This window comes from Miniopterus schreibersii (genome assembly GCF_964146895.1).
Source record: "Miniopterus schreibersii genome assembly, chromosome: 15".
NCBI lineage: Eukaryota > Metazoa > Chordata > Mammalia > Chiroptera > Miniopteridae > Miniopterus > Miniopterus schreibersii.
In genome coordinates, this window is record NC_138115.1 from 23,371,557 (window position 1) to 23,392,986 (window position 21,430).

A 21,430-nucleotide genomic window follows, 5' to 3' on the forward strand; every position below is an offset into this window, starting at 1 on the left:
TAAACCAGGACACTTGGACACAGAACAGACTGTCTCGCCCTCAGGCCTTTGACCAAGCCGGTACTTCCACCCAAAAACCTGTCTCTCCTTTCATCACCCAGCAAAACCACACAGTCTTCAAAATCCAGCTCAAATGTCCCACATTCCAAGCCTTCCCAGACCCCCCTCAGATCAGGGGGGCACCCTCGTTTGATCATTCACCCATTTACTCCTTCAGCAATAAATATCTGGGTGTGTGCTGAGGCTCTATTAAGCTCTGAAAGCGTGCCCCCCCCCTTTATGCCAAGGATTACCCTTATCTCGATGCCCAGACTCTGTTCTCACCTGTCCCCTCACCCACTAGGGAGGGTTGGGACTGAGTCTTGGCCCCTCTGACACCTCCAAGGGCAGCTGACAGCAGCTGAAAGAGCTCAGGTTCTACCTCACACAGACCCTAGTTTGAATCCCATCTCTGCTACTTCCTAGCTGTGCAACCCTATGCATGTGGTCCATGCTCTCTGAGCCTTGGTTTTCTTAAACTCTGCAACAAAACAAGCTTCCCTGTTCTGCAGGGCTGCTGAGAAAACTGAAGTTCATGTATATTTAGTAGGTTGCACACTCTGGGTGCCTAATATATGCTGGCTGTTATTAGTACGCAGAAGGTACTCAATAAATGTTTGTTGAATAAGTAAACAGGGCCCAATTCCCCAGTCTCATCTTGCCCTTGACCCAGCATGGGGCTTCTGGGGAGTAGCATCAGTAAATATTTGCTGAGTGAACAAACTCGGGTTTCATGAGTGTTAGGCCAGCCACGTGGCAGGACTTCCTGTTTATGACCCTATCATTGGCAGATGTGACACCCTGAGGAGAAAGCAGGTCAGCAACCTTTCCCCTACCCTGCCCCCTTCCCCTCTTTGCTCTCAAGTTAACATAGGAAAGTGGGTGTTGACAAGGCTGAAAGCTCATTTGTCCCCTGCCATGCTGAGCTGAGAGGTGGGTCTGTCCTTTGAGTCCCTGAGCTCAGGCCTTGGCCACCTTGGGGACGGCAGGTCCAGCCTGTCCTTGGGGTCCCCAGGGTGTAGGCTCAGCAAACAGGGCTGCTGCAGATCCCAGGCAAGGGGCTCTGCCCATGCCCACCCTCAGTGTTCTAGAAGCAGGCCCGGAGACAGGAGGGACAGGATCACTGAGGCCCAGTGAGGGCAGACACATGCCTCCAATTACACAGCCAGAAAGCAGCAGCCAGGACCCAAACCCAGGGCTTAGGCCTCCTGATGCCAGATTCCTGCAGCCTGGGGAAGCAGCACTGCCCTCTACATGGACCTAGACCCCTGGAAGCTCTGGGAGGCTCAGCCCCAACCACTGCAGGGTGGAGTTTGAGGGCCAAGGGCAGGGCCCCCCCTACCCCCCACAGCTCCAGTCCAACCACATCCCAGATGCCCAGCACGTGGCCCCGCGTGGCCCCCACAAGTGACAACAGGCCTCAGCTTCCCCGTGAAAGCGACAGATGGCGAGTACCCAGGAGCTGGGGAAGGGGGTGGCTGGCATGCTTCCAGGACTCATCAACGCTTCCCACCCAGAAGGGACCCAGAAAGGGGTGATATCCCCTCCCCCAGCCCAGATGGGCAGTGGGGGAAGGGAAGGCCGGTTGTAGGGAAGAGCACTCGATCGGGAGCCCAGGGCTAAGGTGCAAGTCTAGCCCAACGCAGTGTGACCCAGAGGCATCAACTTCCCTTTTCTGGGCCTCATTTTTCCCATCTGGACAATGGAGCGTAGGATGGCAAAGGGGTTCTCTAGCCATTCTCCAGGGAAGACCTGGCAGTCATAACTGGGAAGATGTGTCCAGGGTCACAGTTCAGCCTGGGGGTGGGGCAGGGTGGGGTACACATGGGCAGTGTCCATGATGGGCTGGGGCCTAGCTCTGCCAAGACATCTTAAAAGGGTAGGGGAGTCTGAGGTCCTAGACAAAGTATTTTGATACCCAGGGGGTCCTGGACAGGGTTTCCCTTAGGCTGTTGGTGGCCTACTGTCCCCTGCTAGTACTCACCACCCACTTCCCTTTCCCCCTTTTCTCATGCAACCAGAGTGGGGCTTTCTCTAACAGAATCTGGAAACTCAGAGCAAGGAAACCAAAACACAGGTGGTGGGCCCAATGCACAGGGCCCCCTCTGGGACTTAGCTCCCCCAGCCCTCCACCCCCATCCCACCTGGGCCTGACCTCTACTTACCTGGAAGAAGGCGGCGTTAGCCAGACGCACTGGGATGGTCTGGGAGCCGCCTGTGGGCATGGGTGCCATGGGTGAAGGCAGGATCTGGGGGCAGTCCTGAGGGCTCTGCAGTCAAAACACAAGGAGGTGGGGTTGACCGAGGGGGGATTTCAGAAGAGATAGGCTTCATGGCCACCCCAGCCTGACCATGCAGTCCTGCCTCCCGGGGAGGTGTCAGTCAGCTGGTGTGAGAAAACACTAGTGATGAAATCATAAGATCCACCAGCACTGAGGGCAATGTGCCAGAGAGTCCCACACACCAACCATCTCATTTGATCCTCATGGCAACTCCACAGGCAGGAGGGTTTACTGACCCCATTTTACAGATGAGGACACTGAGGCACAGAGAGATGAAATAACCTGCCCAGTGGTAGAACTGGATCCCTCCCGTGCCTCTTAGAGGAGGCCAGGAGGCTGAGGTCTAGGATTGGCCCCCTGTAAAATGGGAGGGCTGCGCCCACTCTCCAAGACCTCACCCGGCTCTGGAATGCCGGTTTCCAGATGACACAGGTTAATGATTCAGAGAAAAGAAACCCGGCTTCCGAATGGCCCATGAAAAACAGGGGCTGTGAGGGCCCTGGTGCCACCAGGCTCCAGTGGATAGCCTTTCCCACTGCCTGGGTTCAAGTCACAACCCTGGGCAGAGGCACCAGCTCCGAGAGTCCCCGGGGAGAGCGTAGGCATCATCATTCCCATGGCAGAGGTGGAGCTACTGAGGCTACTTCAAAAAATGAAGGGAGGGAGGGAGGTTGGGCAGGCAAGAACCTGAGGTTCAGATAGGCAGGGCTGCCTGAGGTCAAAGGGCAGACCAGGTCTTTGAACTCTCACCTGTCTGACTCTCGGGCCAGAAACTGAGGCCCAGAGCTAGAGGCAGGGCTGTGCCCACCGTGCCAACTTAGTGGCCTCTCTGAGCTAGAAAATTTGGAGCTCCCATCCTGCCCTGGGTTCCTGATGGGCCATGTCCTGCCTCCTCACACTCTGAGAGCCTGACCTGCTGGGACCCTGAGAGAGGGGAGCATTGGGGACTCTGGAGCAACCACAGCCATACTAAGGGGCCAGCCACCCTTGAGCACAGGGGCTTCCTGCTCTGATCTCCTCCTGCCCAAGTCTGGTCAGGGAAGGGTTTGGAAACACCATGATCCATCTGTCACCTTGAGGTCACCAGCCAGGGTCAGAGGTGTCTAGGGCTGAAATATGGAGGCCTTCCTAGGGTCTTTTCTCCTTATTGTTATTAGACAGGGAGCTTCTTGAGGGGAACCTCAGGGTCTACCATCCAACCAGACCTCGAGGGGATGCCAATGCCAATAACTAATGATCATGCTGATGACAGTGTCAGTCGCTACTCACACAGCCCTCACTGTGCACCTGGAGAGTTCTCAGCTCTTGGCCCTGTATTAATTCACCAAATCCTCCTTCCAGCAACCCTATGAAGTAGGTAGTATCATCACACCTATTTGACAGACAGGAAACCAAGGCACAGAGAAGCAAAATGGTTTGCCCAAGATGGAATGTGCAGCAAAAGAGGGCTCTAGATCTCTTGCTGACCAGGCCAGAAACGTTGCCCAGATGAGGGGTTTCCTTGGGAGCAGTACCTGGGGCAGAGCACAGGGGCCTTGGCTAAAGAAGCAACACAGCGAAACCCAGGTGAGGCCTCCTGAGCTGACCACAGTGCAGGGGTGGGAGGTAGGAGCTGGTGTCCAGCCCCCTGTGTGAGCACACACAAGTTGCTGTCCCTCTCTGAGCCACTGTCCCGTGCCATCTCATGTGAACGCCATGGAATTTCAGGGAATGGAACCCACATGTTTTCAATTAGATTTCACAGCTGCTGGCAGTTCTGCTCTGCAGCTGGCTGGAGACCCAGTGGCTCTGTCCCCCAAGCTCCTCCCTACCAGTGGGTAAGTGGTCGACAGTGGGGGGATGGGGGTCAAGGCAGGAGGGCTCCCATAAGAGGCCTCCCAGAGGGAATGATGTGGGCCTACCTCTGAGGGCCCCCTGACTCCTCTTGACCCTTATAATCCATGGCCACTTGGATGTTTATACCCATTCTGAGTAGAACCAAGGCTGAGAGTGCTGGCACAACTTTGCCCCCTCCAATGCCTTCCCAGGGTCAGCTAAGCCTACAATGGGGGCATCTGGTGTGTCTGCTGCTGGTCTCTAGCCCCTACCATCTGCCTCCAACTCTGGCTTGGCCTTTAGGCAACCTCCCCCAACCCCAGGCCTCTGGTTTGGGAAGACTGACTCGACACCCTAGGGCCAGGGATGGGCGGGTGCCCCACACCACGCTGGCCTCAATGCCTGTCCTCAGCAAATGGTTCGGGGAATGTATGTATGGAATCCTGGTTCAACCAGTGGATTCAACTACGGAACTTCTGCAGAACCAATGAAAACTCTTCTTTTTTTTTAATCTTCACCTGAGGACATACTTGGAGGGAAGAAGGGAGAGAGAGGAGGGGCGGGGGGAGAAACACTGATGGGTTCCCATCTGTACATGCCCTGACTGGGGATCGAATCAGCAAACTTTCAGTGCATAGGACAATGCTCGACCAACTGAGCCACTCCAGCCAGGCCCAATGAAAGCTCTTCTTGTTTCCCAGGGCTAACAGGGGATCGGATCAGCTTGAAGTGGCTGAGCCTATCTTGCTGCCAGGAGGGATGGTCTGCCTGAGCATGGAGCCCACCCAGGGGGGTGGGGAGGACCCTGACCACACTGCTGGAACCCCTGGATCCAGTTGTGCCTGAAGGTGATGTCACACGCACCAGACTTTTCATTCACATGAGCCAACTAATTCTATTGGTGTCGAGGCCGTTTTGAACTAGGGCTTCCCTACTTGCAACCAAACCAAGCCAAGTGGCTTCTCCCTTTGCTGGAGGGAGGTACGGGGCATGGCCTGCAGGCTCAGGAGACAGGAAGTAGGGACAGATGCCAGGGTAGCAATGCGGGGAGCCACAATAAACCCAATGTGAGCCCAGCATGTGCTGCTTCACAGAGGGACTGTCCTGCCCCTATGTTGGAGCTCACAGACTCTACCACATTCTCTACCAAGTTCAAGGGTAGAGAACTGGTATCCCAATCAAGGGGAGCACTGACGAGCCCAGGGACCTTGAACCACCTGACCTGTTCCCTCTCCCTACCTTTCCTCACCCCCATAATCCCTCTAAACTGCCCGCACGTTCCTACCAAACCACTCTCTCCACCGGCTCCTAATGAAGCTGACCTGGAGGTGTCCATCCAGGCTCCCCAGCAAGGGAGCCCGCCCTTCCATCTGCCAAACCCTCCTTGCTTCTAAGGCCTAAAGTCACACTTCCTTGGGGAAGCCACCCTCAGGAAGGCCACACCATCCCTTAGACAACTAAAAGCGGAAGATACAGCCACATTCCTCACTCTCCTCCCCTCCTCGGAAAAGCTCGCAGCATCCTCTACGCCCCCACTACTGCTCTCTGGGGCCTAGGAGGAAATAGGGAAGTTACCCAAGATTCAGGCCCCAGCACGTGCCTTTCCTGGGGGCACTGCCCTGGCCTTGCCCAAGATCACCACCTCTCCCAGCTCCTGAGGGTCCAGGAAGATGTTTAGACCCCACTGCCCGCCGCCCTACCAGAGGCATGGCGCCTCGACAGCTAACTGGCACTCAATTAAATAGCAAATTAAGCATTGGTCAGAGCCTCCCGCAGGCCCAGGGAGGGGGCTGTCTCTTCTCCTGCTGGATTACCATAATCCTTTAAGACAGGCCCTCTCTGTGCCCCCACCCCAACTCCTGACCCACAGAGCCACAGCCCTGGGAGAGAGTGGGTATGAGTGGGTTATGAGGGCACAGCCAAAGAAACACCTCCAGGCTGGTGAGCTCCTATACATGTCAGGACCTGGTGCATAGGCCCCTCCCCAAAGAAGTCCTCCTGTCCCACCTAGCCTTTTAGTGAGCACCTACTATGTGCCAAGTATGAGGTCAGTGCGTTACACGTGTAATTTTAGATCCCCACCATAGCCTTTGAAAAAGGTTCCATTTTATAGATGGGAAAACAGGCACAGAGAGGTTTGGTGGCTTGCCCAGAACCATAGTGCCACAACTCACAACTCAGGTCCTGGCTCATGATAGGGAGAGCAGAACTATGTTTAACTGGGTTCTTTCCCAGTGCCTAACATAGACTCAGGTATACAATTGGTATTTAATAAATGCTGGACACACTGTGATGTGACTGGGTCCCCTTCACCCCACCACCCCTCTAGGTTAGAGCGCAGAAGGCAGGCTGCCAGCTCAAATGCTTCCCGCTGACATTCACTGAGTCCCTGTGTACACAACTCTGGGCCGGAGGTTGGAAGATGTGGACCCCAAAAAAGAGCAGAAGTCTTGGTCGACCCAAGCTGGAAATCCCAACGTCCAGTGCAGCAGCTTGAGGCCTCCCGTATGTTTAGCCACACCTCCCAGCACCAGAAATTCACATTGCCTCACTGCTCTCAGTTAAGCACTGCTCCTGCTGGCCTCCCCTTCTCAAAGCACTTTTGAGGCTCAGGCAAAGGGGCTGACACTGAAAGATTCCTGACAAGGTTCTCTGAGCTGTGCCAAGAGACTGGGGCTGCTTCCTGGGGCCCCAGTGACCTCCTTCTACTGGGAGCCAGGGCCTCTGGGTCATATTGACTACCTCAGTTGTGCCATCTGGAAAATGAGCAGAAACATCCCTTTCCTAGAGAGATGAGCTGCAGGCAGGTACTAAGGACCTCACTCTGACCCCTTGAAGCTCTGATGAAAAACAAAGGGCCGCCCGGCCGGGTGTGGCTCTGCGGTTGAGCATCAACCTAGGATCCAGGCGATAGGGGTTCGATTCCCGGTCAGGGCACATGCCTGGGTTGCTCGATCAATGACTCTCTCATCATTGATGTTTCTATCTATCTCTCTCCCTTTCCTTTCCTCTCTCTGAAATCAATAAAGATATATTTTTAAAAAAACAAAAAACAAAACAAAACAAAAACAGAGGGCCCAGCAGTCAGGTCTGATGGGAGATGAGCTGTGGTCTCAGGACCCTGGGACCCCCCTGCCATCCCATCTGGCTGGTTATTACCACTCCAGCCAAAGTCTCAGGAATCCTGTTTGGTCATCCCTGGCAAAGATGAGAGGTCACCCTGCAAGTGAACACACCCTGGAAACAACCAACAGACAGTATGTGGCATTTCTGTTTATATTTGTCCTGTTCCCCACTCTACCACCACACTTGGTCCTGGTGTAACTGATTAAGTTCAGCTGTCCCACAGCACCTGGGAGGGCCTGGCCCACAGCCAGTGTAGAATCAGCCTGTAGAGCCCAAGGGACCAACATGAGCAGAAGAACCTGGGAGCATGTGGTTCCCAAGGCAGCATGTCCTCTCAATCCAGGGAGAGCCTGGCATGCCCTGCCCTGTGTCCCCAGTGCCAGTGGGGAGACCGAGGCAGGGACCTTTCAGCCCATCTCCTCTTTGGGGGAAACAGGAACAATATGGGCTTTGAAAGAGGGGCTTCTTTTTAAAAAAAATATATCTTTATTGATTTCAGAGAGAGAAAGGGAGAGGGAGAGATAGAAACATCAATGATGAGAGTCATTGATCGCCTGCCTCCTGCACGCCCCCCAATGTGGATCAAGCCCACAACCCCGGCATGTGCCCTGACTGGGAATTGAACCGAGATCTCCTGGATCATAGGTCGATGTTCAGCCGTTGAGCCACGCCAGCTGGGTGACAGAGGGGTTTCAATTCAAGGCCCTGTCTGGTACGCACTGACTCCCTAGGGTTACTGAAAATATTGAAGGTAAAATTAAAACCTAGCCAATACTGGCACAATGTGTGGAAAGGGGCCCTCCAACTGCAGGTGGGAGTACAAATTGGCTCAGGCTTTCTGGAGGGCAGCTGAGTTAAAGGTATAAAAAAACAGCCACACTTTCACCCAAAATGCCATTTCTAAGAACTGGTCTGCAGGGAATAATAAGGACGTGTAGAGTGCCCTGGCTACATCAGCACGCAAAAAAGAAATGCGAAGTGATCAGCATGTCCAACAACAGAGGGTTGGTTAAATGTGCTGCTATGTGACGAGCCCAGCACAGCTATGAAATCTGGTGCCAAAGAAGAAAATTTAATGATGTGGAAATGTCAACATATTAAATAATAATAAAAAACACACCGGTAATGAAACAATGGAGGCAGAGGGCATCCCCCAGCCCTGGCTTACCATGGGATTTGGTGAGGCCTCACACCGAGACTGGTTGGAGACACAGGCATGCTGCTGGGTGCACCAGAAACAGGGCCACTGTGTTGACAGACAGCTGGTGCAGCTGGAAGACAAGGGGCCCCTCAGATACTCAGCTCCCTACTCCTCATTTCACCCCTTCCCCCTGCAACTGCAACCCAGGAGGCAGATCCTAGCACAAGGGAAGACCTTTCTCATCATCAGAGCTGCCAGGAAGGGTTGTGCACTTTGTAGGGTAGTGAGTTCCCCACTGCAAGAGGTATGCAAGGAGGAAAAAGGCAAGCAGAACCTTTAGGAGACTAAATTAAGTGTAACCAAAGCACTTTTCTCTACGCCTAGGTACTCACAGAGTCCAGGCACTTGCATATTAAGAGTTTGTTGCCTGAATAAATGAGTTGGCAACTGAGAGTCCCATCTGCACTCTAGGACACTATCATTTTTCTTCCAAAGGCCTCCCCAAGAGCAAAAACCTCCTCCCACTACCTGGACGCTAGACCCCAACCCACTCACGCTGTATGGGGGTACACTTGTCCAATGCGACTGCAGTCATAGATGGTAAAATTGGCTCTGACGATGTTCCGCCCGTTGACCCTCACAGACATTTCCACAGTCACATGGTCTGGAATGGATCAGGGGAGCCGGGAAGAGAAGGACAAGGAGGCAGGGGGTCTCCACTGACATCAGAGGCTGTGATATGAGGACCCCCATGCCTGAGATCCACTATTAACCCCTTCGGGGCTGGGCATCTGAATCCACAGGCCAGTGAATGGAGAGCTTACCTTGGTGGGATGGGAAAGGTGGGAACTGGTCCTTTGGTAAGAGGTTGCAGTAGGCGATCTGATGGCCGAAGGCAGGCCCTGGGACCCGGGCCACAGTACGGATATTGTTCCCATAGTCACAGGCCATCTCCATGCCACTGAGGCTGGGCAGGCTGCCAGAGATCTGGAGGATCATGCCCTGGAGACGAAGGACCCTTAGCTGAGGGGCAGGCCCTCCCCTCACAGCTCCGCCCCCAGCCTAGCAACCCTGGGAGAACCTATGGTTGTGGCCGGTGGCTAGGACTCTAGGTTGCAGCCTACATGTGACCCCCTGGACTTCAGTTTCCCTATCTGCAAAATGAAACTGATCTTACAGTAGCCAAGGAGGCTCTGCATGATCAGGCCTATGACCTCTGACCCCATCCCCTACTACTCTCTCACATTCACCAATCTTGTTCTCACTTCAGGGCCTTTGCACTGGCAGTTTCCTCTACCTAGAATACTCTTCCCAGATAGTTGACTTGGCTCACCTATTTCATATCTTTGCTCAAATGTCACCCTTGCAGTGAGCCCCCCATCCTGACCTGGTCTAAAATGTCAATACCCCCCGACTCCATCTCCACCCCTCTCTCTGTTCTGCTTTCCTTTTCTCCGTAGCCCTCACCACCATCTTGACATTTTATCTCGTCTATTCTCTGACCCCGTAAGCATGTCAGCCCCTCAAGGGCCAGGGATTTGTCTGTCTTGTTCACTGCTGTGCCTGAGTCTAGAACTGCTCTTGGTACATAGTAGGTGCTTAATAATACCCTAAATGAATGAATGAATGGATGGATAAATCTATGCCCAGTTTGCTTGACAAGATAAGTCATGTGAAGAACTCTGTGATATGTAATAATGGACGGGGTGCAGAGGAACCCCAGGCCCCATCTGGCCCATCAGAACCATCATCTCCCACAGGTGACAGATGAGGACACCCAGCCTCAGAGAAGTCACTGAGGGCAGGGCTGGGTGGGCCTCAGGCCTGTCTGTCCCTCTGTTCCAGCCATTTGCCAGGGTCTGGAACCAACACTGCCTGCTATGGCTGGGAAGGGGGCTGAGGCAGTTCTAGGCCCTCCTGGGTACAGGTGAGGGGGAGCCACTTGCCCCCACGCTACATATTCATCTGTTTCTGAGAACGAGAAATAGCAGCCTGGTACTTGGTGGTCCCTCCATCCCACCCCCTCACTTGTTCTGGGGTCAGGAAAAGACAAAAAGGTGAGGTAGGGGGGCTCATTCTTCTCCCATCCTACAACTTGCCCCATCCTTCCTGGGACTCCAGAGCCTGCCCACTTGAGTTCAAATCCCAGCTCTGCGACCCCCTAGCTATATGAACTTGAGCTAGTCACTTTACCTCTGTGCTTCAGTTTCCTCATCTGTGAAATGGGGATGTTAAGAGCATCCACTTCATAGAGTTGTGTGAGGCTGAACAGAGGCAAACATCATGCACATAGTGTGTTCTGACACTTGGTAAGTGCTCAGGAAAGCCCGTCATTCTCACTGTATCATTTTTTTTGTCTCCAGGTCCCTGGGGCACTATGGGCAGGAATCCCCACCTCTCAGGGCTTGGGTGCCAGGTGAAAGGCAGCTCCCCAATCTGTATACCCCCGAAGTGGGTCCAATCTGTATACCCCAACTCACTGGGTACTCCTGGCGCACATCAATCTCGGCAGGCAGAACTGTCATCGTGGGACAGCGGCCGGGGCCCTCGCTGGCACTGGTCCAGAAATACTGCTGGCTGGAGTTGGCACAGTCCTGCTGCAGTGTGCACCTGGAGCGGCAGGACACACATCAGGACCCAGGTGGGCTCCTCCCCTGCTGCAGCCTCCCAGGCCCAGCCCCTGCCCCTGCCCAGGGCCTCACCGTGTCTCCAGGGCACACCAACCACAGTAGGCATCGGCCGCACCCACGCAGTCCCCGCAGGTTGAGTGCACGGCACACGCAGCGACTTTCACCCTAACCATCTGGAGGCAGAGGCAGGGGCCCAGCTCAGTGGGACTGCCAGCCTCTCTCTGGGGACTTGGCCTGGTGAGGGCCATGAGAGGATGGGGAAACTGAGGCTCAACACTATAACAGGGGTAACATGGGAACAAGGCTTCCCTATAGAGGTGATGTCTACACTGGGAAGTGAGGGATGGGCAGGAAAAGGAGGGGGGAAAGGGGGGTGCTCCTGGAGGGAGGAACAGCGTGTGCAAAGGCCAAGCAAGCAAGACAGCTCAGCTCATCCGGGGACCTTGTCAGGCCAGGACACTGGCCTTACCTGGTGGGACGTCATCAGATAAAGGTAACCAGGGTCTGCTGGGTCAAACTGCATGACGTGGTGCACAGGCTCCCCATAGGCCACCGTCACTACCCGCCTGCTGACCACCTGCATGCTCTCATTCAGGTTGATCTGTGGGGCAAGGGGGCAGGGTGGCTGTCAGGGTGATGGTGTGGCGGGCGGGTGCCCATGGCAGGGGAAGGCCAAACACGGGAGCTGTCACCTGGTGGAGGGGATCTGACCCAGGCTTGGGGGCTCAGTCTCCTCACCCTCTCAGGCCCTTCCAGGACTGGTGGGAAATCACAGACATGGAAGGGCAATGGGTTCAGCCGCCACACTTTTGCCTCTGCTGTGCTCCTACTAGGAACTCCCTCTCTGCTCCTCGCCAGCACATCCCACCCTGTGAATATGTGCGGGCTTTACAGTTTATAAACATTCTCTGGGAGGCTGTTTGGCATCCCTCCTAAGAGCAAGAACTTGGGTTGGATTCTGGCTTTGACATTTACAAGCTATACAAATAGACAAGTTGTCCAAGGCACTCCCCCTCTCTGAGCCATAGTTTCCTGAGCTAACGGGGCTAATGACAGTACCTGTCCTGCAGGACTGTGGAGAGGACTGAATGAGAAGATGCATGCGAAGTGCTAATGGGGCCGTAATGCACATTCCTCCCCCCTCACACCTTTTGCAGATGAGGAAATTGAGGCCCAGGGAGGCCAAGGGACTTGGCAAGGGTCATAAAATGAAGATGCCTAAGGGTCATGACACAAGCCTCAGCCTGCGTGACCTTACAGTCCAAGGCTGGGGCTGGGTCATGGTCCAATGTCCAGGCAGGAAGACAACGAGGACTAGCTGGGGCCTGGAAGCTTCTCTGGCTGAGGGCCCCTCTGAATGTCCTTCAGAGTCCCCATCAAACTGCTCTTGTTGATGGGCCTCACACATTCCCGGCATGCTTCCTTGTAAAGGCCCAGCAGGCCCTGAGCTGGAACCAGTGGCCAGTGCCTTCCTGAGGCTTCCTACTGCCCACCCCTCCTCTGTGGGCTCCAAAACCTTTCGTAGCTCCTTCCTGGTTATGTAATAAACTTGTGCAAGCATTCAAGGCCCTGATGATCTGACCCCAACTTACTCTGCCAGCCTCATCTCCACTCACTCAACCCAACTCACAAATTCCACTTCTAGGCCTTTGTCCTAGTTGTGTTCCCTTCTGGAATATCTCTCCCCCTCCCACCCATGTGCAAATGAGGCCAAGCTCTGTTCTCCTAACATCTCCTCCAGAAAAGCTGCCCACAAGCCCTCCACACACCAAAATGAAATTACTCTCTCCCCAGGTTCCCACAGGCTCTGTTACAGCCCCTGAGACATTGCCAGTCCCAGGTGGCCTCTTGGCAGAGTCTGTCCCAGGCAGCTTGGCCCAGGTTCAATATGCTGCCCCAGCCCCACCCCCATGCATCCAGCAGACACTCAATTCATTTCTGCTCCTTCAAATGTTTATTGAGCACCTCCTGTACTCCAGGGCCTGGGCTGGGTGTTATGATCTAAGCCCCAAGCTGGCAGGAGATAGAGTCCTCACAGCAGAGGATGGTGGGTGAAGAGGTTGGGCTGAGGGGTAGTGTGTGCTCTGCGCCAGATGGACCTGAAATCAACCCTAGCTCTTACTCTGTGACTTTGAGGCAACTGTTTTCCATCTCAGAGCCTCAATGTCCCCATCTGTGAAATGGGACTCATGGCTCTGCCTCCCTTGCAGGGGTATGAAAATCAAACAAGATAATGCCTATGATATGCCCTTTGAGGCTGGGTAGACAGTGGGTACCTAATAACTGCAGCTTCATGGGCAGGGGGTGGGGAGATTCCTTGCTTCCCACACACAGAGGCATCATCACAGGAGACTCTAACCACAGTTCTGGATGGCCCAGTTCATTTTCCCCCTAACAGACAAGGAAACTAAGGCTCAGTCAGGGTGAGAAGCAACCACCCCTGGGTCACACAGATGGCAGTGGCAAAGCCAGAATCCAGATCCAAGTATCTGACCCCAAAACATGAGCCCCACTGTCTAAGGACCTTTAACGGGGGCTTTGAAGGCTAAGGATGACACACACCCCTTCCCACTCCCATACCTGGCATCTCCCCCATACTGTTAGTGGTACAGCAAGGGTCCCAGGGCCAGGTAGGCTGGGCTCCGACCCCCACCCAGCCCTACCCCTGGCCTGTGGTGCCTGCCTGGGAAGCTGAGGGAATTGGATTATCGGATCTGAGTCAATTAGGCCAGGGCCTGGTGCAAGCTGAAGCTGTTCCAAGCAGCTGACTTTCCCGACAAGGAGGGAATGGGAAATGGCTGAGGGGGGCAGGTCTAGGCCCTCATCTGGGGGCCCGATACAGGCCCTGTCCGTCCTGCCCCATAGTGGGAATCAGATTCCTCTCACCTTCCCAGGTCCAGGTATTATTACCTCCAAAAACCAGTAAGCTTGGTTGGGGGGAGGGGGGGGCAGGGGTTCTTCAGAGGGTAGCAGGTGGGGTAGGGGAGGAAATGGGATGAGTGCCTCCACTTGCCAGGATGTGGCTTTCCCCCTGCCAAAGGCCCACAACAGCCTCAAGAGGCAGGGCTTACAGCCCTTCACTGATGGGGAAACTGAGGCCCGGAAAAAGAAGGTATGTTGCCCAAAGTGAAACAGCCTGAAAGTGGCAGAGCCCAGAGACTTGAGCTCAGCTCCATGTGCCTCAAAGACCTGGTCCCAGAGACCCTGAGAGAAGGGCTGGACCTTGGCAACTGGTTCCCCCCTCTGCATGATGGGGTGCTTGTCATGAGCAGGAAGGAAAGAAACAGATGGGAAAATGTTTTGTAAACCGTAAAGTGCTAGGCAAATCGGAGCAAATGAAGGCTAATATTGGACCTCAGCCTCCCCATCACCCCCAGCCCTACCTTGAGCAGCCGCCCACTGACTGTGCCCAGGAAGACCACTGTATAGTTGCTGACACTGGCCACAGCCACGGAGGAGAGGCCCGGGGCTCGGAACACGGGTGTGGCCTTCAGCGGCTGCAGGAGGGACAGGGGGTGCTGCAGGTGGGCGGCTCCACAGTCCAACTGCTCCGGCTGCAGCTGGAAGAGAAACAGCACATCAGACCTCAGCTCCAGAACCTTCTTCCGCTCCCTGCCTGCACTGTGTGCATCTCAGGGCTCAGCATCAGAGCCTTAGAGTCTTGCTGCTGCTTTACAGGCCCAGCTCTGGGCTGAGACCCAAATACAAGCAGGGTCCCGTCCCCAACTCCAGACTGACTCCTGACCTTGGCTTTAGTCAAAGAATTGCCCCAAGATGATGTTTCAGGTATGTAGGAACCACACAGGAGGAGTTGTGGCTTGGGGGTAACAAGGGCTGGCAAGGGGATAAGGTCAGGTGTGTAGGGGTCCAGGGAGGGTGGGACAGGGTGAAGCCTACATACCTTCACGCCCTTGCAATAACAGGCTGCTCCTCCTGGCTGGGCACAGCCTGGCAGAGCAGATTAGCCTACACCAGACCCATCCTCTGCCTCAACTTACCTGCTGACACCCAAGGGGTATCCCTCCTGCCTCGGTTATGTCTCCACAGCCATGAGGTTCCCTCCTCCCAGGCCCCCTCCTCTGACCCCAGAACCACCCCCAAATTCCCAGCAGCTCACCGGACTCCAGGTTGAGGCCTCCCCAAACTGAGGCGTTCCCCTCACCTCAAGCACACATCCCCTCAGCTACCCACACTACTGATGGGCAAAGGGAGGCCAGGTGTGTCCAAACCCACAGTCCCATCATCCATATCGGCCCAGTGCCACCTCCAGTAGCAAACTGGCACCACCTCACAGGAGCGTGACAGCTGTGGCTGCAGATCCCAGTCCCCGGACATTTCCCAGACTTGTTCCCACCTTTCCCACCCTTGTCCGGGTCTTGGTGGTTCTTTCAAAGTTTCCAAAAATACAAAACAGACCCCCCAGGAAGCACCTTTGATTAGATGATTGTGCAAATCCACAAGGACGCAAACACAAGCACAGTTCAGAAGAGCAGACGGGGGACACAACCTCATATCTGACAGGATTGAGCACGTACATTACATAAATTATGGCACATTGTCCAGAAAAGTCACTCCCACCCCTTAATACCACCACCAATCTGTACTGATTACGAAAGTAAGACATCTGGTTGAGAAAAGTCACAGGACTTCATGGGGCCATTTTGGTAAAACAGATGCATAAACAACAAAGTAAAAGTTACAACAGTAAACATAATAACAGGCCAGGTTTACTGGCAACAGACAGTGGACCAGGCCTGGGCATCAACTCCCTGAATCCTGGAAGCCTTATGAGGTCACATGTCAGTTTACATGGGTAACCTGGGGCTCAGAGGGGAAGGGGCTTGCTTGAGATCATCAGCTGCAATGCCATGCCTCTAGGACTGAAGCTGGCAGCAGACTTGAGCCCACACTGGCCTTCAGATGCCAGGATGTGGGCATTGGAGGCTCCAAACAGGGACTTGAAAGGTCACCAGAATATAGCATTAAAACTGGCTTTAAGCCTGGCCAGCATGGCTCAGTGGCTGAGCATCGACCTATGATCCAGGAGATCGCAGTTCAATTCCCGGTCAGGGAACATGCCCGGGTTGTGGGCTTGGTCCCCAGTGGGGGCCCTGCAGGAGGCAGCCGATCAATGACTCTCTCTCATCACTGATGTTTCTCTTTCGCCCTTTCCCTTTCTCCCTTCCTCTCTCTGAAATCAATAATTACAATATTTTTTAAAGAAACAAAAAAAATCTGGCTTTAAGGTGCAGCTTTAGCAAGGCTTTTTTCCCCCCTTATCTGTGCTCTTTGCAAACCTAAGCCATTGATTGTGCGCCTCTGTGGTGTTTGCACAAAAGCTCAGCTAGTTTTCAAAAGAAAACAATAAATACTGGATCCTTCTGTACTTGAGCAAATAAACATGGTTGTGGCCTGATGGGCTTCCAGGCGGGGGCGGTTTCCCAGAGCAACCCTGAGGGGTAGAGCCCCCAGCCTAGAGATGGGGTAGGGCTGGGGGTGCCCTGGGTAAGAACCCATGAGTGGGGGTAGTCTTCCATGGAATGACTGGAGGTGACCTGAGCAAGTCACTTCTCTGAGCCTCAGTATACTCAACTATAAAATGGGTGCATCTATAGCACCTTCCTCATAGGGGCTGGGATGAGATCATTCATTATAAAGTACTAACACAGGATGTGGCCTACGGTCAATGCTCCAGAGTGTTAGCTGATACTATTGCTGTTTTTGATATGATTGTCAATACAATTATCATTATAAAGTGGAATCTGGGGCAAATCATGCCTACCTCAAAAGCTTTTGAACCTGACTGCCTCTGACCACCTTAAGGTGGCCATCCTCTCACAGAGGAGTCTCTCCCAGCCCCCTCTTCTCTGGGTTTACCCTCGTCCCCCACATTTCCCCTTGAAGACAGCTGCCAAGTGAGCCCTTTAAAACGCAAAGTAGGCCCAGCCAGGCATGGCTCAGCAGTTGAGCGTCGACCTGGGATCCAGGTGATCGGGGTTTGGTTCCAGGTCAGGGCACATGCCCAGGTTGTGGGCTCGATCAATGACTCTCTCATCATTGATGTTTCTATCTCTCTCTCTCCCTCTCCTTTCCTCTCTCTGAAGTCAATAAAGATATATTAAATAAATAAATAAATAAATAAATAAATAAATAAATAAGTAAATAAACAAAACTCAAAGCAGGTTATCCCAGTTTAAAACCCTCCAGTGGTGACACAGAATAAACCCTGAATCCAAATCCTCTCATCAGGCCCCTGGGACCTTCAAGCCCATCCCACACCCTCCCCTCCTCACTCCTCCCCTCCGGTCACACAGGCCTCATTTGTTTCTCAAACATTCCAAGCTGAGCCCTGCCTCAGGGCCTTTGCCCTTGCTGTTCCCTCTGCCTGAAGTGTGATTTCCCAGATTGTCATATACAGCTGACTCTAGAACAACCCAGGGTTTAGGGGCACTGACCCTCTGTGCAGATGAAAATCCTTGCATAACTTTTGACTCCCAAGTCGTCCCTAGGTATCAGAAAGGGATTGGTTCTAGGACACCCTGCAGATTACAAAATCTGAGGACGCTCAACTTCCTTATATAAAATGGCATAGAATAATGCATACAGTCTCCCCTCTACACCCACAGGCTCCCAGACACAGATGGAAAATAGTGTTTTTGATCCGTGGTTGGTTAAAACCTGGGGATACAGAGGGCCAACTATATATATATTTTTAAATCTGCATATAAGTGGGCCTGTGTGGTTCAAACCCATGTTGTTCAAGGGTCAACTGTAATTGGCTCCCTCTCGTCCTTCAGCTTCAGACCTACCCTTCCCGATTTCATCCTGTGTGTGTACCTGAGCTGAGGGCAGCCCTGGAAAGAGGGCTCTGTACCATCTCCCCAGCTGCCTCTCCCAGTCCCAGGCCCTCCTCCCAGCAATCCTTCAGCTGCAGGGAGGAGGTGAGGCGGGCTCTGTCAGCACTCAAGCTCTGGAGGGACTCTTTTCCTAGGGGTTATATAACTTTTCTTCATTGAATATAGATTACTTGCATCATTAAACAATAAGTTGTTTTAAAATTAAAATTGTAAACCATTGCCCAGAGGACGTGACTTTCCTCCCTGAGCTCTAGGAGGCGTGGAAAGGAAGGGAGACCTGGGAGGCCCTGATGTCACCTTTGGGGTTTTCTGCCCTGGGTCCTGCGATGGGGGGCCCCAGCCAGCCTGGGTTGGGGGGTCCTGGGAAAAGCCAGACAGGCGCCCAGCTCCGGGTGATTTGTGGGCCAGGGCGGCAGAGACGACGAGGGGGGAGCATGTTGGGAACTCGGCTCTCGCCTGCCTGCCCTGACGTTCACAAGCCATTAATTCTGTGCCGAAGGAATTTTCTAAAAAGCCTTTCCTCCAGCTTTTTTTTCTCATCCTAAAAATAAAATTAAAAAAAAGTTTTTTTAAAGGAGAAGTAACCCGTCGGCTGCTCCAAATGATCTGTGCTCTGAGGGAGAAGCTGACTCCCCAACCACCAGGGGAAATCACAAGGCTTTGAACTGGCTCAAGAATGGAAGCTGGGCAGGCGGGAAATGCCTCCCCTGTTGGGGGAGGGGGCTGCAGGCCTGGGACACTGAGACAGTGGGCTTGGGGACCAGGCAGCTGTTCCAAGTGTGGCCTCAGCCGAACTTGGTCTCCTGGGGCAGTCAGCTCCACAGGCCCAAAATACCACTCTGACCAAATGACACTGCTTGAAATTCCTTCATTAGCACCGGCCTTCCTTCAAGTCTCACTCAGCGTTGGTCTCTCAGAAACAATAATTCCCCTGAGGGTGGGGGTGGGGTAGCTGGACTGTCCTAGCAGCTCCCTCCAATCCACAAGGGCCACCTTTCCGAGACCAAAACTAGTCAGCCCCTCCCGGATTAAAACCTTTCTCTGGCTCCCAGCTGTCCTCAGGATCAAGCCCGGCATTGAAGGCCTTTGTGATCTAGCTCTTGCCAACTGGTCAGACCTCCAGTTTCACTTCTTTCCTCCATCCCATCCTCTGCGGCAAGAAACCAATCTCTGCATTTCCTCAAATGTGGCCACATTTTCCAGCCAGGGCTCCTGAACCTTCATAATGTTGTTTCCTCAGCAGTTAGTGCCCTTCCCACACACCTCTGAGCCACTCATACTTCCCCTGGCCCTTCCGTCCCCTATCTTTATCCATGCTGTTCCCTTTGCCAGGCATGCCCAGGCAGTAAGCTTTTAGCCAGCCTTCAAAGCCTTCCTCTGTGAAGGCTCTCCGTGCTGGTCATCACCTTCATTTATCACGATAGCATATGCATGAGCTTCTCCAGGGCAGAGACTGGACTGGGCTGAGTGTTTACTAAAGAAAGAAAACTAATTTTGACTAAAGTGTGAGCAACTGTATTGGGCTGCTTCCTTTCCAAGCACAGATTGAGAGCAACACTGCCAAGGCTGAGTGCTGGAGAACTAAGGGAAAACTATGGGTCAACTGTATGCCTACTCTGCGTGTGGCAACACAAGGGAGGCAGGGGTTCAGGCCCAGACAATACCTGGCTGCTAGTTTTGATTCCTCTAAGAACTGAGTTTATCCATCTCTAAAACGGGATGAGCAACAGCCTCTGGTCTCAACTCTTTTCTGAGAGTAGGATGCGCCCTGACCCCTCCAACTAGCTGCCTCCTGGAGCCAAAGCTCAGCTCTGCCCACTCTCCCATTAAAATTCTAACATATTGATTTCACTACCAACTGTAATTGTGTTGACTTTCTCTCCCCAGGAAGCCAGCTGGAGTAAGAGCTTCAAGAGCCTGGCTTCTTAGGCCTCCCACATCCTGCCCGCATACCCCACCAAACCTCAGTCCCACCGGTGCAGGTGGCACTCTGCAAAGGATGAGGCGTCGATGGTGGGCACCATGGCAGGTTGCAAGACCCAGTGGTTCCGTCCCAGGTAGAGACTACACTGGCTGTTGGGACTTTGTGCACCTTCCTGCCTCAAGTTTTCAATTGTTATTGAACTGTGATTTTGGGCAAGTAAGGTTTCACTGCCAGGAATGGAAAGCACACTGAGTATTAAGTGGCCGACTGCAGACAGCCCACCTCTCACCACTCCTGGGCTGAGGGCTAGGTGAGCACCCTTCCACTCACCCTCCACAGCAGCCAAAGGGAACCTTTAAAACAGCAAAGCACTAAATGCAAAGGGGGATCCTGGAAAAGTAAAAGGACATTCATGAAGTAAAATCTGGAGTTTAGTTGAAAGTAAATTACCTATGTTGGTTTCTTAGTTTAGACAAATGTCCTATGTTAATGGAAGACCTTGGCAATGGGGAAAACTGAGAGAGGGTATGTAGGAATTATCTTTGTAACTTCCCTGTGAATCTAAAATTATTCCAAAATAAAAAGTTTATTTAAAAAAACCCCAATACGGCCCGGCCAGGAGTGGCTCAGCAGTTGAGCATAGGCCTAGGATCCAGGAGATTACAGTTTGATTTTTGGTCAAGGGACACACCTGGATTGAGGGCTCGATCCCTAGTCAGGGGCATGCAGAAGGCAGCTGATCAATGATGACTCTCTCATCATTGATGTTTCTATCTCTCTCTCTCTCCCTCTCCCTCTCCCTTAAATCAATAAAGATATATTTAAAAATAAAAATAAATTTTAAAAAAACACACGCAAAGCAGGTTGTACCCCCTCCACAGCTCAACAGCCTTCAATGGATCCCCAGTGCCCTTGACATAAACCCAAAGTTTGCTCCTGGGCCCTCAATGCCCTACTGGATCTGGCCAGCCCCTTTGCTTCCCCCAACCCCTTGTCCTGGCCAACTCCTTCTTTCTTGGTTTGGACAGCTGAGGAGGGGCCAGAAGATGCCCCAGAGACAAGGAGTAGAGGAAAAGGGGCCAGCAGGGACCAGGCAGGGTACAATGTAATGGGGTCTGACTGGTACAGTCTGCAGGAGCTTCAAGAGCCAGGTCTAGACAAAACGGCCTAGATTGTTGCTTCCTGCAAAGCCCAATAGAGTAACTCCTCCCCACCACATCTTAGGAAGCTCTGAGGTTAAAGGAGAAAGTGTTCTCAAGGTCACCTAAGGGCACACGGTCAGGTCAAGATTTGAAGGCACACCTATGACTCCCAAACCCAAACTCCACCTTCCCACTTCAGTCTGTGGGGCCTCTCTGAACACTGTAGCTACTGGGCTATGGGTCCACTGAGCTGATACCTGCACTGAAGGTAAACTGAGGCATGGAAAGAGCTATGGGCCTACCGTTTTCTGGCCCTAGGAGGGGTCAGAATGGACTCCATCTTGGTGGCCCTCTGGCAATGGCTCCCATGCCAAGGAGGAAACTGCCTGCTGCCAGAGAGGAAACACCAGCACCTTCCTGTGGGTGATCAAGATTTTCACTTCCTGGAGGGGCTAGGCTGGAAAGGATGGCCAA

At 53.3% G+C, this 21,430-nt stretch overlaps 1 protein-coding gene across 2 annotated transcripts in view; it reads right to left on the bottom strand.

Moving 5' to 3' along the window:
* Nucleotides 1–21,430, bottom strand: part of PLXND1 (plexin D1) — a 54,442-nt gene that overhangs the window by 21,881 nt on the left and 11,131 nt on the right. For both annotated transcript variants that reach the window (XR_014000395.1, XM_081160034.1), the window contains exons 2-9: nucleotides 14,417–14,593; nucleotides 11,503–11,634; nucleotides 11,106–11,206; nucleotides 10,884–11,013; nucleotides 9,228–9,405; nucleotides 8,959–9,067; nucleotides 8,431–8,533; nucleotides 2,205–2,309 (exon numbers count right to left, since the gene is read on the bottom strand). Coding sequence is in view for 1 of the 2 variants with exons in the window: in XM_081160034.1 (XP_081016160.1) it covers nucleotides 2,205–2,309; nucleotides 8,431–8,533; nucleotides 8,959–9,067; nucleotides 9,228–9,405; nucleotides 10,884–11,013; nucleotides 11,106–11,206; nucleotides 11,503–11,634; nucleotides 14,417–14,593 (1,035 nt within the window). In the remaining variant the exon portion in view is untranslated. The remainder of the gene's footprint in view (nucleotides 1–2,204; nucleotides 2,310–8,430; nucleotides 8,534–8,958; nucleotides 9,068–9,227; nucleotides 9,406–10,883; nucleotides 11,014–11,105; nucleotides 11,207–11,502; nucleotides 11,635–14,416; nucleotides 14,594–21,430) is intronic.